The sequence below is a fragment of the Papio anubis genome, chromosome 6, assembly GCF_008728515.1.
Source record: "Papio anubis isolate 15944 chromosome 6, Panubis1.0, whole genome shotgun sequence".
Taxonomy (NCBI): Eukaryota; Metazoa; Chordata; class Mammalia; order Primates; family Cercopithecidae; genus Papio; species Papio anubis.
In genome coordinates, this window is record NC_044981.1 from 11,079,449 (window position 1) to 11,100,335 (window position 20,887).

The 20,887-nt window shown below is 44.3% G+C and overlaps 2 protein-coding genes across 2 annotated transcripts in view; one reads left to right on the forward strand and one right to left on the reverse strand.

The window, feature by feature from the left end:
* Positions 1 to 20,887, forward strand: part of SMIM13 (small integral membrane protein 13) — a 43,507-nt gene that overhangs the window by 2,621 nt on the left and 19,999 nt on the right. The gene's annotated exons all lie outside the window — the stretch shown is intronic.
* On the reverse strand, positions 4,298 to 13,737 carry ERVFRD-1 (endogenous retrovirus group FRD member 1, envelope). The gene is given in 2 exon segments (NM_001305070.1): positions 4,298 to 7,611; positions 13,576 to 13,737. A coding segment is annotated over 1 exon segment (1,614 nt). The 5' UTR covers positions 7,292 to 7,611; positions 13,576 to 13,737; the 3' UTR covers positions 4,298 to 5,677.

Sequence of the window (20,887 nt, forward strand, 5' to 3'; positions counted from 1 at the left end):
TTAGTTGTTTGGAATGATCAATAACTAAAAGCTCCATGATGAAGTAATCAATACTTTTCGTTGTTGTTGTTGGGAGAACTGATGATGGAGTAGCCTCATCTTTTGACTAGGATGGGGCGGGAACTTGGGGAGAGGAGGCAAGGATCAGACCAGACTTGAGAGAGAAACTAGAGTGCGATATTAGTTTGCCAGGGCTGCCATGACAAAATACCGGAGACTGGGTGGGTGGCTTAAACAACACATTTCTTTTCTTTCTTATCTTTTTTTTTTTTTTTGAGACGGCGTTTTGCTCTCGTTGCCCAGGCTGGAGTGCAATGACACGATCTCGGCCCACTGCAACCTCTGCCACCTGGGTTCAAGCGATTCTCCTGCCTCAGCCTCCTGAGTAGATGGGATCACAGGCATGCGGCACCATGCCCGGCTAATTTTCTATTTTTAATAGAGATGGGGTTTCTCCGTGTTGGCCAGGCTGGTCTTGATCTCCCGACCTCAGGTGATCCACCTGCCTCGGCCTCCCAAAGTGCTGGGATTACAGGCGTGAGCCACTGCACCTGGCCCAATGCCCGGCTAATTTTGTATTTTTAGTAGAGATGGGGTTTCTCCATGTTGGTCAGTCAGGCAGGTCTTGAGCTCAGGTGATCTGCCCACCTCGACCTCCCAAAGTGCTGGGATTACAGGCGTAAGCCACCCACACCTGGCCGAACACATTTATTTTCTTTTTTTTTTTTTTGATCTGGAGTCTCGCTCTGTTGCCCAGGTTGGAGTACAATGGCACAATCTCGGCTCACTGCAACCTCCGTCTCCCGGGTTCAAGCGATTCTCCTGCCTCAGCCTCCCAAGTATCTGGGATTATAGGCGCCCACCACTACACTTGGCTAATTCTTGTATTTTTAGTAGAGATGGGCTTTCACCATGTTAGTCAGGGTGGTCTTGAACTCCTGACCTAAGGCGATCCACCCGCCTCGGCCTCCCAAAGTGCTGGGATTACAGGCATGAGCCACTGCGCCCTGCCTGAACACATTTATTTTCTTACATCTCTGGAAGCTAGAAGTCAGAGATCAGCAGGATTGATTTTCTCCTGAGGCTACTCCCCTTAGCTTGTAGATATGGTCTTCTCCTTGTGTCTTCACATAGTCTCTTCTTTGTGTGTTGTAATCTCTTTATAAATCACTGGATTATGCGTCCTCACCCTATGACTTTATTTAACCTTAATTACCTCTTTAAAAACCTTATCTGCAGGCCGGGCATGGCGGCTCACGCTTGTAATCCCAGCCCTTTGGAAGGCCGAGGCAGGCAGATCACCTGAGGTCAGGAGTTCGAGACCAGTCTGGCCAACCTGGCAAATCTTCGTCTCTAATTAAAAAAAAAAAAAAAATGCCAAAAATTTGCCGGGCATGATGGCACGCGTCTGTAATCCCAGCTGCTCAGGAGGCTGAGGCAAGAGAACTGCTTGAACCCAGTAGGCGGAGGATGCAGTGAGCCGACATCACACCATAGCACTCCAGCCTGGGTGACAAGAGTAAAACTCCGTCTTGAAAAAAAAAAATCAGAAATACATTGTCTTCTCTGTGCCCACCACCACCTTCATCTTCAGCCTGCATTAGTGTCCTAACTAGTCTTTTTTCCAACCCACCTTAAGTCACTTTTCACATACTAGCCACACTGTTTTATGAAGAATATTTGATCACCAGTCTAGTTTCAAAAGTCAGTAGTACTTATGAAGAGCTGGTTCCTTTCAACTCTGTTTCACTATTTTCCTGGTTATTTTCTTTCATATTTCTAAATAACATTCATTACTGTCTCTTGATTTTTGCATTTTTAGACATTATTGACCATGGTAGATGCTCCATCCATTTCTTTCTCTCCTTGCCATTGATAATACATTTAGCTGACTTAATAGTGTGGATTTATATTTTGACTCTATAAACATTATTCTCTGCTGGTTAAATAGTGTAATATGACCACACTTTCATTCTTACATGGTTCTTCATTTTTTTTGAAGTTAATACATAATTGCCTTTTTAGCTTACCTGCTGTTGCTTTGGTACATTGTTGTTTTGTTTTGTTTTGTTTTCTGAGAGGGAGTCTCACTCTGTTGCCCAGACTGGAGTCCAGTGGCGCGATCTCAGCTCACTGCAACCTTCACCTCCTGGGTTCGAGCGATTCTCCTGCCTCAGCCTCCTGAGTAGCTGGGACTACCGGTGCCTGCCACCATGCCCAGCTAATTTTTTGTATTTTTAATGGAGACAAGGTTTCACCATGTTAGCCAGGATGGTCTTGATCTCCTGACCTCGTGATCCACCCGCCTCGGCCTTCCAAAGTACTGGGATTACAGGCGTGAGCCACCATGCCTGGCCTACTTTGGTACGTTGTTATGTGCCCCCTACCAGATGTTCCACAATCTCTTACACTCATCAGTAGTATTTCCCACATGTTCAAATGGAATGCTTTTCCTCTCCTTCCCCTACCCAGCTCCAGAACCTTCCTTCTTTCTCAACAACTGTCATTCTGCAGGAAGTTGTACTTTCTCTGTCCTGTTCTGTACCCTGTTTTCTGGGTCTCATGTCATTATCTTTTTCAGTTTCCATCCTTTTTTTGTTGGAGCACATTTTCTAGTAGCTTTTTAGGAAAGAATGCATGAAAAATAATTTTTTGAGCTAATGCATACCTGAAAATGTCTCTATTTGTTTATATTCTACCTTTATACTTGATTGATAATTTGAATAGGTTTTGGGGTTGCAAATGATTTTCACCCAAAATTTGAGAATGGTTACTCCATTGATTTCTTGCTTCCAGGTCTGGTATTGAAAAATTTAATGCCTTCTGTTTCCTTGTCATTATACATGACTTGGTTTCTCTTTCAAGATGCTTTTTGGATAGCCTTTTTGTCATTGTATACTGGAAAGTCATAATGATGTGCCTTTGTATGTGTCTCTATCATTTTTCTAGGTCCCTTCAGTTCAGATTTTTTCCTCATTTCTGGGGAAATTTTCTACTAGATTTGTGATCATTTTCTCCTCTCCATTTTCTTTTTTTTTTCTTTTCTCTCTGAAACTTCTGGTAGTTGTATGCTGGACCTCTTGGATTGATTCTTTAATTTTATCTTTTTATCTCCTAATTCCCTCCTCCCCCTTTCTTCTGGAGGATGTTTGGGGCTTTATCTTCTGTCTCTTAAAATGAATTTTTAGTTGTAGCTGTCCAGTTTTTAATTTCCGAACTTTGTTGTTATATGATCAGCGTTGGACCTGGGCTGATCTGTGACTGTGTGATCAAGTCACACAGCTGGCGTTGCCGCTTACTAGCTGTGTGGCTTGAGCAATGCACTCAACCTCTCTTATTTCAGCTGGTAGGTAAATTCACAAATAATTCAGGAATCCTGAGGTTCAACCGTGTTTCTGCTTATTTATCTTACATTGAGGTACTGTAACTGTAATAGAGCTGTTTCTCGCAATACCAGGTTGCAGTGAAGAGGTTTTATGGTAGGGCTTCTGCAGAAGGAGATGGAAGGAAATTCCAAATCCATCTTGGAGGGGTTTGGGGCTAGGGTTTAAGGGTTTTGGAGTGGGCGGATTGATTGGTCAAAGAACCCAGGGGTGAAGCTCTGGGACAGGAGATGAAGACACTATTCTCGTGCTGATTTGATTCCTCTGTAGGGTGTCTTTAAACTTGTCATAAACTGGTGACAGCTGTTTTACTGTAATTCCAGAACCTGAAAAATGTCTTAAGCAATTCTTTTTTATTTTGAGACAGAGTCTCTTCTGTGGCCCAGGCTGGAGTGGAGTGGCACAATCACCGCTCACTGCAACCTCTGCCTCCTGGGTTCAAGTGATTCTCATGCCTCAACCTCCCAAGTAGCTGGATTACGGGCATGCACTACCACACCTGGCTAATTTTTTGTATTTTTAGTAGAGACCGGGTTTCACTATGTTGACCAGGCTGGTCTTGAACTCCTGATCTCGTGATCCGCCCACCTCGGCCTCCCAAAGTGCTGGAATTACAGGCGTGAGCCACCACACCTGTCCTCATCTTAAGCAATTCTTAAAAGCCTTATGATTCTAACTCAAAAATGTTATTTTTAAGAACCATGGAGATGCAAATGGACAGTATCTAGTGTATTGTGACTTTTGATTACAAGAAAATGGGTCAAAGTGCAGCTTGATTAAACTATATTGCTGTCCGGAATTCTCATTAACCCTGTGAGGATGACTTTGGTACAGGCGAATATATATGAATTAACTGACTTTTGAAAAAATCAATTTTTAAAGATTAAATTTGGTTTTAGAAATTTAAACTATCCTTAGATTAATACAGTTTTACTTAGGATGATGTACATATTTCAAAGATAGTAGACTGAGGTAAAACATGCTGATTACAGAAAAGTGTGAACAAATTTTGTAGGTTGTCTAGTTCATTGGTTTTCATACAATTTGCAAAGATGTGTTAAGAAATCAACTTAGGCACATTAGCAGTTTAGAGAGTTTATTTGAGTAAGGGTGATTCATGAACAGTCAGTGCCAAACTGCGAGCAACTGGGTCTTTACTGCAGAGGTACAAGGGGGAAACTTTTATAAGGAGCTCACAGAAGCAAGACAAAGAAAATACTTGGTTAAAGTAGAAAGGACCTTGTTAGAGGTTAGTTGGTGGTTTCTAATTGGTTAAGCTTAAGTTTTGTTTGGCTGTTTACACTGAGTTGAGTGTTAGTTTGCTTGGTGCTGGAACCTAAATGGTGGAACTGTTACCAGCAACAAATCCGATGGGTCTGCAGCAAACTCCATCCTTGCCCCGCTGGAGGAGAGGAGGGAATTTGGCAGGGAGGCATAAGGTAGCCTGACAGTCCCAGGCTCAAGTTTTAGAGCAGGAGTGAAAGTTGTAGAGTAAGAACAAAAGGAAGCAAAGTGCGCTTGAAGAGAGCCAAGCGGGCAACTTGAGAGATCCAATTGCCCTGCTAGGCCCTTGATTTAGGGTTTTATGCATTAGCGTGGTTCCAGGATTTCCATTTCTCCTCCTCTGATTTTTTTTGGGGGCAGGCTGTCTGCATGCACAGTGGCCTGCCAGCACTTGGAAAGGGACACATGTGCAGTGTTTTTACTGAAGTTGTGCACGTGTTCACTGGAGGAGTTTTTCCCTTGCCAGTCAAGCCTTCCTAAAGGAAGGTCATATGCGACTTAAATGCCACTATTTTGCCTCTTAGGGTGCATGCTTGAGCCTGCGCGCCCAACTCCTGAGATTTTATCAGGAAGCTGCTGATGACCAGCTTCAGGTGTTTCCTATCTATTGGCAGCCCATCTTTCCCTGGCGCCAGCTGCCATCCATTATTATGTTAGCGACACAGCTTAACAACTGCTTGACCATCACCTGATGGTTGCTTGACATTCCTGGTGAGGGGGCCCTCCCCTGCCCTGCTCATGTCTGACTAGCTACCTGCTCCAACATTTCCTCCCCGTCAAGAGTCCAAGACCCAATTATTTGGGAAAATGGACGAAGGTCAGTCTTCTTTAACTGCTTCCTGCTGACAGAGGGACTGTAGTGGTTGTTCTGTGGGTCTTGGCCTCTTGCTAGCTGTCAGGGCAGGATGGCTCTGTGGATTGACAAAAGCCATATCCAGCCAGATCCACAGGAGACGGGGCAGGATTTCGCCTCTGTTGTGTCCCACTAGTGAGCAGTCTAGGGGCCCTCTTTAGAAGGTTGACTCTTGAATATTGCGAGGACGGCATCCCGCACCGTTTGTCTGAAGCTTTATGGCCTGAAGGCGAGAGGAGACAAATTGAGTTATTAGATTTAGGAGACATGGGCCAAAAAGGAGCAAAAGTAGGAGACTAACAAGTGGGCCTATAAAGGGAAGAACCCAAGAGAACCATTTCCAGGTTCCTTCCCAATTTAACCAACCCTGAGTGGCTCGTTCCCGTAAACTGGAGGCTTGATTTAGGAGTTGTCTGATGTTGTCTTGTACTTTTCCTGATTGATTCACCCAAAAGCAACATTTTTCATCTAAGGCCAAACAAATTCCTCCCTGTGCTGCCGTTAACATGTCTAGTCCTCGACGATTTTGGAGGACTACGGCTGCTAAAGAGTCGATTTGTTCTTGCACGGTCGTTAAGGTTTTAGCCATGGTGTCAATGTTCTTGGCTATTTCCTTTGAGAGCTGGCTGTAGGTGAAGGAAGCTTTTGTGATTCCAGCAATTCCGGTTCCTGTACCGGCTAGAATGCCGAGTCCCGCAAGAAGGGGAATGAAATGGATTGCCCTCCTCACCCTGGGCAGCTGGGAATTCCCATAGATTGGTATTGGAAAAGAGAGATTGCCAGGGGCTATGAAGATGTCAGGGGTTACATAGCCTATGGTACAAGTTCCAGTCCAGTTAGTGGGGAGGCATTGGTGAATCGACTGGCCACAAATATAAAAGGCTCCTTGAGTTTTAAGGCATGTAGAGATATGGAAATGAAATAAGGGGGTGAGGGAGGTTCCAAAAAATTCTGAGACTGCTGATATGCCCAGGTAGCTGGTGGCTATAGTCATGCCTGCTAAGACTTGGATGCAGGGTGTTTGGCTCTGGTTAGCTCCCTTGGTTTTATTTTCCCAAAAAAGAGAATTTCGAGTTTGGTCCAATAGAACCCATTCTGCTGGAGAGCTGAGGTTGGGAATTTGCAGACATTGGTTGTAATCAGCAGGCCGAAACCAGAAATTTCGAGTTCTGCATGAGCTAGGGCGTCCCTGGCAAAACTGGGTGGATTTATCTAGCAAAGTTCCCTGAGGAAAAGTAATATTTGGAGGTTTGGGGAATCTTGGTTGATGGCGGAATTGGTTGTGGGTGTATGTTTGATAAGTCTGTTGGTTAGGATCTACAGTGAAAGTAACATTACAGACTGTACTTGGAAGAGTGCCTACATTTGTTCCATTTTTCCTTTTGGCTGTAACACAAATAGGGGCTTTTCCCATTAAGTTGATATTCGTAAAGATGGGTCCGAAAATGGGAGGTTTCTGGCGGATATCAGGGAAATCTTGCTTTACTGTTGAAAGAAGGCTGTTTGCAGGCGTCATCAATCCTTTCAGATTAGGGTCCCATTGATAGGAAATATGTAATTCCGCCTCTATGCTTGTCCATTCTCTGGGCGAGGCTGGATAAGCTGTCCCTGGCATTTCAGTGGAAGAGCTAGTACATAACCAGCAATTGGTGGAGTAAGGGGATCCTGTACTTTGGAGCAGTTGCTGAGCTTTTTCCAATAACGGGAAATCAGGATGGCGGTAGGCTGCTAGTAAAGGAGTGAGAATGAGAACCAGCAGGAGCAGGCCCATGGTGACCTAAGAGAAACTGGTCACAAAACGAGCTGCCAATGGAACTCCTGCTGGTGTACAAGTTAGGGTTAAAATAGTGATAACAATCAGAGCAGTTGCCGATACAATTTCTAGTATTGGGATCACCTTACTTTGAGGCGAAGGGATGTTGGTGGGGCATTACTTATCTTCTTGTTTAAAGAGGAATTTTAGATCTTCCATTGCCTCGCAAGTGTATTCTGGAGTTGAGGTTGCTGGTTCTGGCTCTGGTGTTTAAGGGCTTTTCCACGGCTTCACTTGAGTGTGATGGATCTAGCTGGCAATCTCCAGTACTGTAATGGCTGTAGGGGTAGATAATAGAATGGTGAAGGGGCCCTTTCAGATAGGAGTTTGTTGGGAATTTGGGGTTCCATCCTTCCAGACATTAATGAGAAGCTGTGAGCGTACAGGATATAGAGGTGGGGATTTTTCCCCTTCAGATTTTGGTTTGTTTGTAAACCATATTCCCAGAAAGCCTGCGAGAAGCCTGCTAAAGAAGAAACGTAGTGGGTGACTTTGGCAGTTTCTTCAGCTAGTAATGTCAGAATATAGGAATGGCCTACCATATAAAGCCTTGAAGGGGCTTAATTGCAAGGGAGCCTCAGGGGCAACAAATCAGAAGGAGGGCTAAAGCTAAGAGGTCCACCCATGGCTGTGCTGTTTCCTCGCAGAGTTTGTTGGGGATATGTTTGAGGGTTTGGTTATTTCTTTCCACTTTTCCTGAAGATTACAGTCTCCTGGCAGAGTGAAGCTTTATGTCCAGGGCACTACTAACCTGTTGAGTTAATTGGGAAATGAAGGAGGGACCTTTGTCACTCTGCAATGACCTGGGTTGCCTGAACTGAGGAATGAGTTCCTTTAGGAGGAGTTTAGCTACCTCCTGTGCCTTTTCAGTCCTTGTGAGGCAGGCTTCTACCCATCCTGTGAAGGTGTCTACACAGACCAAGAGGTACTTACACCTGCCGTGTGCAGGGAGCTGAGTGAAGTCCATCTGCCGGTCCTCTGCAGGGTATGTACCTCTCCTTTTACTGATGGAGAGGCTTCCCCGTATGGGGATTATTTATAGTGTACGAAGTGCAGGCTTGACAAACCTGTTACATAGTTTTATTTACTCCTGAACACCCATTTACAAATTTGCCCTAGACTGTCTTTTCTGAAGTGGCGGGAGTCCTGTAAACTCTTGATGATTTCCATTGGAAGGTTTTAGGTAGACGGAGAAGTTCTGCCAACCTATACCATCCATTGGTTTCTTTTCAATACCCATGTTGGGTGGCCCAATCTGTTTCTTCCTTAGTGTATTGGAGAGAGAGCAGTTGCATTGGAGAGAGAGAGGAGCAAGGCCCCCATGAAGGTATCTTTTGAGATGCCTGTCTCTTTAGCTGTTTAGTCATCTAACCTGTTTCCCCATGTAATTTCATCGGAGCCCCTTTGGTGTCCTTTACTGTGCACTATTGCCAATTCCTGGGGCAAATGAACAGCCTCCAATAGCTCTAAGATTTGAGGCCCATACTTAATTTGAGTATCTGGAGCTGTTAGGTACACCCTCTCCTTCCAGATAGCCGTGTGGGTGTGAAGCACCAGAAATGTGTATTTGGAATCTGTATGTACTCTTTTTCTTTCCCCTAGTTTAAGGCTTTGGTCAGCGCAGTGAGTTTGGCTAGATGCACAGAGATCCCCGGGGACAGAGCTTTAGCCTCTATAACTTGGTGAAGGGACATTATAGCATACTCTGCATAGCTAGTTCTATCCCTGACAAAGCTATTCCCACTTGAAAACCATATGTCGTCTGGATTATCTAGGAGCTGATCTTTTTAGTCTTCCTGGCTGGCATAAATTTGGTTAAGTATCTCACAACACAAATGTGGTGTTATGGTCTCCTGGTAGTGGCAGTAAGGAAACTGGGTTAAGGGTGGAACACTGCTCAACTATTACCTATGGGTTTTCTAACAACAAGACTTGGTACTTTAGGAGTCTGTTTTCAGACACCGTATATCCTCTGTCTGCAAGGAAATTTAGTGTTTTGGACTAGATGTTGGATTCCCAGTTCTCTTATTGGGGAGCAGATTAACAGGTCGTCCATCTATTGTAGGAGACACTCTCTCCTCTCAAGACTTAGGTCCTGCAAATCTCTAGCCAGGGCTTGCCCAGACCAGTGGGGACTGTCTCTGAAACCTTGGGGAAGCACTGTCCAGGTGAGCTGTTGATTCCTTCCTTTTCATTCTCCCACTCAAATGCAAATAGAAATTAGGAGGATGGGTCGAGGGGGAGATACAAAAGAACGAGTCTTTAAGGTCTAAGACTGGAAACTGCTGAGCATCTGGAGGTTGGGGAAGAAGTATGTAAGAGTTGGGGAGCATTGGGTGTAGTGGGACTATTTATGATTCGCAGGTCCTGGACTAGCCTATGTTCTTCATTGCTCTTTTTAACAGGTAAGATGGGGTGTTACAGGGTATTAATAATCCATGTTTTTGAAATTTTTTCAGTGAGAAGCTGAAATCCCTCTTTGGCCTCCAGCTGAAGAGGAAACTGCTTTCTACAAGGATAGCTAGAAGGATTCTTGAGCTGAATTACTATAGGCATTGCCGTTATGGCCTTTTCTGTTATTCCTGAGGCCCAGACCTCTGGATCAATGGAAAGGTCTGTGAGCAGTTTGTGTATGGTTTCCTTGAGGCATACGATTGCATTTGAAAAAGGGGGTGTTGGCCCTGGAGGAAAGGTTAACTGAGCCCCTAGTCTGAACAAAATATCCCTACCCAAAAGGTGTGTAGGGTATTCTGGCATCACTAAAAATGAATGAGAAAAGATGGTTTTCCCCCATGGGCAGCACAGAGGAGGAGTAAACCTCCAGGTTATGAGCACTTCATATTCTCCCAGGAGGGTAATTGCCTGGGGAAAGAGATAAGCACTGAGCAGGCAGCCCTCATGTCCAAAAAAAAACTTACAGTCCTGCTAGGCACATCCAAGGCAGCCCTTGGCTCTGTCCCTTCAATAGTGATATTTGATCCAGGAGCCAGCTGGAGCGTAGTTGGGATGTCCTGAAGGCCTTTCATCTTTCAGGGTAGTCCTGTTTCCCAGTGGCCAAGCTTGTAGCAATTGGAGCATGGAGAGCTGGGGGTAGGGGTCCCCACTGGTTTGGGCACTGCCTTCTTGTGTGGCCTGGCTCCCCACAGAAGTAGCATTTGGGCAAAGGGGTCTGCCTGGGGCTGGCCAGAGGTGGCTGGCGGGTTTGCAGGGCAGTCAGTAGTTGGAACTGTCGCTTTTCCTTTTGCCTGTCCTTTTCTTGAGCACTTTCTTCCTCCTCCTGGTTCTGGTTGTAAAAGACCAAGGAACCTACTTTGCAGATCTCACGCATAGGGGTACTGGGGTCCAGTGCTAGTTTCTGGTGTTTCCTCCTACTATCTGGGGTTGTTTGAGTTAGGGAAATGATCCTTTATGAACGATTGTCCTTCTAGTGGATCTGGGTCTAGGTTAGTATGTTTCACTAGGGCCTTTTCTAGCCTCTCTAAGAAAATGGTGAGGTTTTCATAAGGCCCTTCATCTGTTAAGGACAATTTGTTACAGTTCACAGGCTTTGCTCTGCTAGCTTTCATTCCTTCTATCAGATGGAGGGACTTGTGGTTCCTTGCTCATATACTCCCCTGGATATTGTAATCCCAGTTGGGGTTGACCTGGGGAACTGTGGTGGCCCCCACAGGGTAGCCACCAGGGTAAGTCATGTGCATTGTGTTTGCAAATTGTTAAACCGCCACTATAATGGAGTCACATTCTCCCTTAGGCAGAGTTTGTCCTAGTATGATTGAGACGTCCCTCCTGGTAAATTCATATGTTAAGCCCAGTTTAGAAAACACTTTGATATATTTGTCAGGGTCCTCCATAAACTCCCCTAGTTCCATTTTAATTTGGCTCAGGTGTTGCACAGTGAGTGGAGTCTGGACTCTAGTGGGTCCACTGGGACCACTAAACCTCCTGAATGGGACATAACTTAAGGGGATGGTGTCCAGAGGATGGCCCTGGGTAGGGAGGAGAAGGCTTCTGGGAGACTTTGATATAATTGGGTAGAAGGGGCAGTGGGGCTTGAGCTCTGGGTAAACCTGATAAGGGGACTCCTGAACCAATGGGAAGGGTTTGCATGACTATGGCTGTGGATCTGTTTTACAAGCCTGACCTTTTCAGGGTTGTTTCTTAGGGCCATGAAGACCAGTACATAGGGGATTTCTGTCCATTTTCCCTGGTGGTAGCAAAACAAATCTAGTTGATGGATAATATTTAAATTCGTGCTTCTGTTTTCTGGCCAAGATTCCTGGTCCTAGAGCTTTTATTCAAGCCAGGCTGTGTTACAGAAAAAAGCCTTTTCCTTTTTAGGGTTTGGGAGTCAAACTTTTCCCAGTTCTTGAAGATGTATCTGAGTAGTGTGTCCTGTGGTATGGAGACTTGATTACCCATCCACAAAGAGAGAACAGAGGAGAGAAGGAAAAAAGAAGGCAACCCCTCCAATTTCCCTACTGTCTTCTTCCTGAACTTACAGCATACCAGAGTGGGTAGGGCGTTACCCATTCATCCATTTTTCCTTTGCGTCTGGCAGTGTCCCCCATTCATCCTAAGGGTTCCAGAATGAACCGGTGCTTACCAGGTACCCCAACCTTGGTCCCATCTTGTTTTATGGAGGCACAATTACCCGTTTGCAAAGAAAAGAGGCGAGAAGAGGGTGTCTCCCCTTGTTCTCTTAGTCCTCTGCCTATGGCAGACCACAATGAACAGGGTGCCCCCCCCCGCAATTCATCCAAGGGGTTCTGGAATGAGCCAGTGTTAACTGGGTACCCCTACCCTGGTCCCATCCCCTTTCTGGACCAGCCTGCATCTGTGTTGCAGTGGTAGCCTGTTTTGTGTTTGTAGCCTGGAACTAGTCTTCATCTCTGTTCTATGGGTACTTTGGTCTCTTGCATCTGCCTCCTTGGGCGTCCTATATCCTTATCTCCATGACCTTATAGTGACTCTTGTTCAGAGCATTCTAGCAACAAAATGATTATCTCTTTTCTCAGATTCACATTTCCCATGTTCTTTAATTAGACCAGAAGCCTGTTTTTCTGCCAATTGCTGCAAGGAGGCTGGCCTTCCCTCCCTTCAAATACAACTTTGAAGGTCCTGATACATACTGAGAAGGGCATGGAGGTGATTAGAGGAATGGAGGAAAATTTGTATTTGGGATTCTTCATCCTCCCAGAGTAACATGCAGAACAAATGCTTAAATAGATAGAACAATCCTTCTGCTACAGGAGGAAGCAGGAGGAATACTCATGGAAAGCCTTCATATGCTCGCGGAAACAGCAGCCCTTGGATTTGAGAGCGCAATGTTTATTTGCCCTCCAGAGGAACCTCTGGAGGACTTGGTGTTTGGGATAAGGGCCTGCAAATGGCAGAGAAAGAATATTCCGTCCTCCCAAAGGGGTGCTAACTCAACAAAAAAGCAAGTGGGTGGGGTCCTTAAGGGCCACAGAGTGAGGTCCTATGCAAGCAAGCAAACCACTTCAAAAATCAGTGAAAAACATGGCCCTGGAGCGTCACAGGGATGAAAAGCATATGGTAAGTCATAAGGAGCTGGCAGAGCTGAGGTTCTGATTAGTGTCTGTCCCGGCAGTGAGCCAACAGACAGGGAAAGGGTTGGAGGTCGTCCGAACTGGTAGGGTAACAAGTATAAATATCAAGGGACATCCATAAGGGAGCCCATCTCTTGGTTGCCAGGCTAACACAGCAAGAGCTGCGGGTGCATGAGTAAGAAATAGGGAGTGTGGGTTTAAGGCAGAGAAGAAAGTTGCAGGACATGCAAAGTAAGAACAGAGAAAAGGCAGACTTACCCCCAAGGCAGTTGGTCCAATGGGTGTGCAAGGTCATTTTGGAATACATACAGAGAAAGGAGAATAGGTGGTGGTGGGTTTTTGGGAAAGAGCTGATTTTAGTTGAAAAAGCAGAGGAAACCCCAGATACTACATGGTGGTAGGTTTTAGCCCTACCACGCTCATCAGCCTCCTGTCCAGGGGGGTCATTAGTGTCTCAGGTCTACTCAGTGCAGACTCCACGGTCCTTCCCACCCCTGCAAGCCATCCTTCAGGGTGAGCAGAGAGAGCAGCCAGGGGGAGCAGAGCCACTGTGGCTGAGAGGAATCGTTCTAGGGGTTGGTTAGTAAGCAGGAGAGTGCAAGAGAAGAAGGAAACCACATATGAGGGTTGAACGCCTCTAGCCAAAGAAGGCAAGGCGTAGAGATGTCTTACCATTAGGGAAGGTATCCGAGTCACTGCACCACTTGAGAGATCCAACTGCCCTGTTCAGCCCTTGACTTGGGGTTTTATACATCGGCATGGTTCCGGGGTTTCCGTTTCTGCTCCTTGGATTTTTGTCTTGGGATGGGCTGTCTGCATGTGCAGTGGCCTGTCAACACTTGGGAGGAGCCACATATGCATGTGTTTACTGAAGTTGTGCGCATGATTTCTTGAGACATTTTTCCCATATCAGTCAAGTGTTCCTAGAGGAAGGTCATATACTGGTTAAACTCTGTCCTTTTGCTTCTTAGTGCGCATGCTTGAGCCCACTTGCCTAGCTTTGGAGATCTTATCAGGAAGTTGCTGATCACCAGCTTCCGGTGTTTCCTGTCTTTTTGGGAGACTGTCTTTCCCTTGTACTGGCCTCGACCCATTATTATTATTTTAGAGAAACAGTGTAACAACCGCCTGATCATCACCTGATGATCACCTGACATTCCTGAGGTGGGGGCCCTCTCCTGCCCTGCTCATGGCTTGACTACCTACTCTAACAGAACCAGCTTAACCTAATGGCCTCCTGATTGAACTGCTTTCTTTTTTTTTTTTTTTTTTTTGGAAACATTCTTGCTCTGTCTCCCAGGCTGGAGTGCAGTGGTGCAATCTTGACTCACTGCAACCTCCACCTCCTGGGTTCAAGTGATTCTTGTGCCTCAGACTCCTGAATAGCTGGAATAACAGGTGTGCACCACCATGCCCAGCTAATTATTGTATTTTTAGTAGAGACAAGATTTCACCATGGTGGCCAGGCTGATCTTGAACTCCTGACCTCAAGTAATCTGCTGTCCTTGGCCTCCCAAAATGCTGGGATTACAGGCATGAGCCACTGCACCTGGCCCAAACTGCTTTCCATAAACATATAACATGCTTTTTGTGTTTGACTTCTTTCTTCCAGCATAATGCTTTTGAAATCTATTTGTGTTGTGTATATCAGTAATACATTCTTTTTTATTGCTGAAAGAGTATTCTGTTGTGTAGATATACCACAATTTGTTTATCCATTTACTCAATGATGGATATTAAAGTGGTTTCCAGCTTTTGGCTGTTATTATTATTATTATTGTTATTTTATTTTATTTTTTGAGACAGGGTCTTGCTCTGTCGCCCAAGCTGCAGTGCAGTGGTATAATCTTGGCTCACTGCAACCTTTGCCTCCCGGATTCAAGCCATTCTCCTGCCTCAGCCTCCCAAGTAGCTGGTATTATAGGCGCCTGCCACCATGCCTGGGTTTTTTTTTTTGTTTTTGTTTTTTCCAGTAGAGACAGGGTTTCACCATGTTGGCCAGGCTGGTCTCAAACTCCTGACCTCAAGTAGTCCACCCGCCTAGGCCTCCCAAAGTGCTGGGATTACAGGCGTGAGCCTGTAGTAATATTAGTAGTGGTTAGTAGTATTATTAACATTCAATTGCAAATCTTGGTGTAGACATATGTTTTCATTTCTCTTGAGTAGCTTCATAAGAAACTGCCAAACATTTGCATTGCCAACAGTCATGTGAGAATTCGTTACTGCGCATCCATCACCAATGTTTGATGCTATTGTCTGTTTTTAATTTAGCCATTCTAGAGGATGGGTATTATACTTTTGATTTTTGTTTCCTTAATGACTAATTATTTTGAGCATCTTTTATATGTTATTTGCCATTCTTTCTACCTTCTGTGTAAATCATCTGTACAAGTTTTTTCTACTCATTTAAAAAATTGTGTTACTTGTCTTTTATCAAGTTGTAAACAATTCTTTATTCTGGATACAAGTTTGTTTTGTTTTTTTTTGTTTTTATTCTATCTGTTTTGCAAGTATTTTCTTCTATTCTGTAGCTTATCTTTTTATTTTTATTTTTTTGAGACGGAGTCTTGCTTTGTTGCCCAGGCTGGAGTGCAGTGGCACAATCTTGGCTCACTGCAGCCCCCTCCTCCCAGGTTCAAACGATTGCCCTGTTTCAGTCTCCTCAGTAGCTGGGAATTACAGGCATGTGCCACCGTACCTGGCTAATTTTTGTATTTTTAGTAGAGGCAGGGTTTCACCATGGTAGTCAGGCTGGTCTTGAACTTCTGATCTCAGGTGGTCCACCCACCTTGGCCTCCCAAAGTGCTGGGATTACAGGTGTGAGCCACCGCACTTTTTTATTTTTAAATGTCATTTGTTTTGTGTTGTTATTGTTTGGTAAGTACTGCTTATCAAGTTTTTAAGGTATGACATATAAAGTTATTCTTTTTTTTTTTTTTTTTTTTTTTTTGAGACAGAGTCTCACTCTGTCGCCCAGGCTGGAGTGCAATGGCGCAATCTTGGCTCACTGCATCCTCTGCCTCCTGGATTCAAGTGATTCTCCTGCCTCAGCCTCCCAAGTAGCTGGGATTACAGGTGCGTGCCACCACGCCTGGCTAATTTTTGTATTTTTAGTAGAGATGGGATTTCACCATGTTGGCCAGGCTCATCTCCAACTCCTTATCTCAAGTGATCTACCTACCTTAGCCTCCCAAAGTGTTGGGGTTACAGGCAGTTGAAGGTAGTTTTACCTTTTCTTCCCAGTGTGTACATTTGTCTTTTAGCTTTTGCCTCATTGCACTGGCTAGGGCCTTACAATGTTGCAAGAAAGGAGTGAGAGCAAACCTTCCCCCCTGTCTTTTGGAGTAAAACATTTAGCTTTTTACCATTAAATGAGTTATTAGCTGTAGGATTTTAATAGATACTCTTTGTCAAGTTTAGGAAGAAAACTTCCCCTTTGTTTCTGCTTTGTGGGGATTTTTCTTTTTTAAAAAAATCAGGAGTGGATATTGGATTTTTTTTTTTTTTTTAATTTTTCTGTATTGAGATGGTCATGTACTTTTTCTCTTTTCCTTTTTTTTTGTGACGGAGTCTTGCTCTGTCGCCCAGGCTGGAATGCAGTGGTATGATCTCGGCTCACTGCAACCTCCTCCTCCCAGGCTCAAGTGATTCTCGTGCCTCAGCCTCCTAAGTAGCTGGGATTATAGGCGTGTACCACCACACCCAGCTAATTTTTGTATTTTTAGTAGAGATGGGGTTTCACCTTGTTGGTCAGGCTTGTCTTGAACTCCTGACCTCAAGCGATCCACCCACCTCGGCCTCCCAAAGTGTTGGCATTACAGGCATGAGCTACCACGCCCGGCTGTATTTTTTCTCTTTTAAGTCTGTTAACATGATGGATTATGTTGCATTTCGAATGTGAAAGAACCCATTCCTCAGATAAACCTGCTTTGGTCGTGACATGTTATCCGTTTTCTATACTGTAGGAATTAATTTAGTAAGCATTTAAGATTTTTCTGTTTATATTCATGAGAAATACTTGTGGTTTTCTTAAGCACCCTTGTCTGGTTTTGTCATAGTGTTAATGCAGACCTTATTACATGAGTTGGACACTGTTCCTTTCTTTTGGATTTTTGGGAGCATTTACATACAATTGGCATATTGGTTTTCTGTTGCTACATAACAAATTGCCACAGATTTAGCAGCTTAAGACAACACACAGTTATTAGATATCAGTTTCTATGGATCAGGAGTCTCCACTTGGCTTAGCTGGGTCCTTTGCTCCTAAGGCTGCAGTCGGGGCCTGACTTCGTTCCTTTCTGGAGCTTGGGTTCCTCCTTCAAGCTTATGTGGTGGTTGGCAGGATTCGGTTCCCTGTGACTGAGGACTCAAGTTGGCTCACCTCTTCATGCCAGTTGAATCTCTGACACCAGGGAGGGTCCCAGTCCCTCTTTTAAGGTTTTTACCTAATTGAGTCAGGCCCACCCGAGGTAATTTCACTTTTGAATAACTAAAAAATAACTGATTGAGACCTTAATTATAGTTTCAAAATCCCTTCGTCTTTACCAAATAATATAACCTAATAAAGGGAGTAACTGTCCCATTACCTTTGCCATATTCTGTCTTGTCTTGTCTTTTCCTTTTTTTGACAGAATTTCACTTTTGTTGCCCAGGCTGGAGTGCAATGGCTCGATCTTGGCTCACCGCAACCTCTGCCTCCTGGGTTCAAGCGATTCTCCTGCCTCAGGCTCCCGAGTAGCTGGGATTATAAGCATAGACCGCCACACCTGGCTCATTTTCTTGTATTTTTAGTACAGATGGGGTTTCTCCATGTTGGTCAGGCTGGTCTCAAACTCCCAACCTCAGGTGATCTGCCCGCCTCAGCCTCCTAAAGTGCTGGGATTACAGGCGTGAGCCACCATGGCCAGCCTCCCTCCCTCTTTCCCTCCCTCCCTCCCTCCCTCCCTTCCTTCCTTCCCTTTTTTCTTTTTTTGGACAGGGTATCACTCTGTCACCCGGGCTGGGGTATAGTGGTGTGATCTCTGCCCACTGCAACCTCCGCCTCCCAGGTTCAAGCGATTCTCGTGCCTCAGCCTCCCAAGTAGCTGCTACAGGCATGCACTACCACGCCCAGCTAATTTTTTTTTTTTTTTTTTCTAGAGATGGGGTTTCGTCATGTTGGCCAGGCTGGTCTCAAACTCTGGGCCTCAGGTGATCCGCCTGCGTCAGCTTCTCAAAGTGCTGGGTTTATAGGCATGAGCCACTGCTCCTGGCCAGCTTTGCCATGTTCTGTTGGTTAGAAGCAGATCAGTTTCTACCCACACTCAAGAGGAGGAGTCATATAAAGATTACACAAAGGATTGACTCATTGGGATTACTAGAGTGTGTCACATTTGACATAATTTCTTTTGTAAATGTTTGGTAGAATTCATCTGGGCTGGGACTTTTCTTTTTGGAAAGATTTTCAACTACGAATTGAGTTTCTTTATTAGATATTTGGCTATTCCACTTACCTGTTTCTTCTTGAATGAACTTTCATAGTGTTTTTCAGGCACTGTGTCTGTTTACTCTGAATTGTATAATTTACAGGGATAAAGTTTATAATGTTTCTTAATTAGCCTTTTAACACCTGTAGGATCTGATATTGGTTATTTGTGTCCTTTCTTGTTTGTAATTGGCCTGACTAGAGGTTTATAAATTTTATTGATCTTTTTCCAAGAACCACCTTTGGTTTGATATTTTTCTCCCTATTGCTTGTCCATATTCTGTTTCATTGGTTTATGCATATATCTACATATCTTTCCTTCTGCTTATTTTGAGTTTAATTTGTACTTCTTTTTCAAGTTTCTTATGGGGAAAGCTTGGGTTATTGATTTTAGACTTTTCTTATTTTTAAGAAAATAGATATTTAATGATAATTGTTTCTTTTTCTTTTTTTTTTTTTTTTTGAGATGTAGTCTTGCTCTGTCGCGAGGCTGGAGTGCAGTGGCGTGATCTTGGCTCACTGCAACCTCCGCCTCCCGGGTTCAAGCGATTTTCCTGCCTCAGTCTCCTGAGTAGCTGGGACTGCAGGTGCCTGCCACCACGTCCAGCTAATTTTTGTATTTTTAGTAGAGATGGGGTTTTACCATGTGGCCAGGATGGTATCAATCTCTTGACCTCATGATCCGCCTGCCTTGGCCTCCCAAGGTGTGGGATTACAGGCGTGAGTCACCGTGCCTGGCTGACATTTAATAATTGTTTCTAAGTATTGATTTTGACTTTTAAATTTTTATTCAAGATATTTTCTAATTTCTTTTTTTTTTTTGAGACGGAGTCTCGCTCTGTCGCCCAGGCTGGAGTGCAGTGGCACGATCTCGGCTCACTGCAAGCTCCGCCTCCCAGGTTCACGCCATTCTCCTGCCTCAGCCTCCCGGGTAGCTGGGACTACAGGCACTCGCCACATCACCCGGCTAGTTTTTTGTATTTTTTAGTAGAGACGGGGTTTCACCGGGTTAGCCAGGATGGTCTCGATCTCCTGACCTCGTGATCCACCCGTCTCGGCCTCCCAAAGTGCTGGGATTACAGGCTTGAGCCACCGCGCCCGGCCTGATATTTTCTAATTTCACTTGTGATTTCTCCCTGGCACCATGGCTTATTTAGAAGTATGTTGTTAAATTTTGAATATTTTTTCTTTTCCAGATATTTTGTTTTCAGTTTCTAATTTGACTTTTTTATGGTCACACAATGTATTTTGTATGATAAAATTTAGGAGGGTTTACTTTTACATTTAATGGGACTTATTTTATGATACAGAATATGGTTTATCTTTTTTTTTTCCTTTTTTTCTTTTTAAGACAGGGTCTCTCTCTGTCACCCAACTGGAGTGCAGTCGCAAGATCTCTGCTCACTGCAATCTCCGCCTCCCGGGTTCAAGCAATTCTTGTGCCTCAGCCTTGCAAGTGGCTGGGATTGCACGCCCGGCAAATTTTTGTGTTTTTAATAGAGATGGAGTTTCACCATGTTGGCCAGGCTGGTCTCGAACTCCTGACCTCAAGTCATCTGCCCACCTCAGCCCTCTAAAGTGGTGGGATTACAGGCATGAACCACCACCGCTGGCCAGTATATGGTTTGTCTTTGTGAACATCCCATATATAATTGAAAAGAATGTTTTTTCTGCTGTTGATTGAAATGTTCTATACATCTCAGATCCGTTTGGTTGAGGGTTGCTTGGTACTTTTGTGAAAGGGCACCAGCAGCTTTTGCCATACAGTAGCTACTATATTATATAGTAGGACTCTTCAGAGCAAACATTGAACTCTGTAATGGATCAATTGGTCAAATTGATTAAATCTTGGTAGTTTTGGGGGTGGGATTGGGACAGGGAGAATAAAAGTTGATTTGTTTTGAGTATCTACTTTGTGCCAGGTGCTGTTTTAAGGCATAGTGAGCACACTGGAAAACTGATTAAAGCATACATTTCCTTTCCTTAAGAAACTTGTGTCTCATAGGGAAGGTGATCAGTAGTATGGAGGATGGAAGTGAGCATGAGGTGCTAAAGCCATTACCCAAAACAGGTTATATTGAAGTAATAGTATTGTAGAATGATCTAAAAATTATATATTGGTAATGCTTAAAATTCTCAGTTACAGCGGTAGTAGTCTCATGTCTGTATTGTTTGCCTTAGAGGGGAGGAGGTTGGAGCCTATGAGATGGTAACTGCTAATATTTGATGAGTATTATGCTTTAGGCATTCATTTTAGCTTGTTACATGTATTAACTTTTAATTACCGCATACTCTTTGAGAATGGGTACTGTTATTCACATTTTATAGAACAGGAAACTGAAGCACGTAGAGGTTAACTTGCCAAAGTCAGAAATAAGTCATTGAGTTTTAGGATTCATGGAAGAACATTGTGGTCTAACATGCCTCTGAGATACAAGAAATTATGGTGACAATCCAGTTGATAGATACAAGGATGTGATCTAGGATAGAGAATGGCGCTAGGAATGTAGAGAAGGAGAC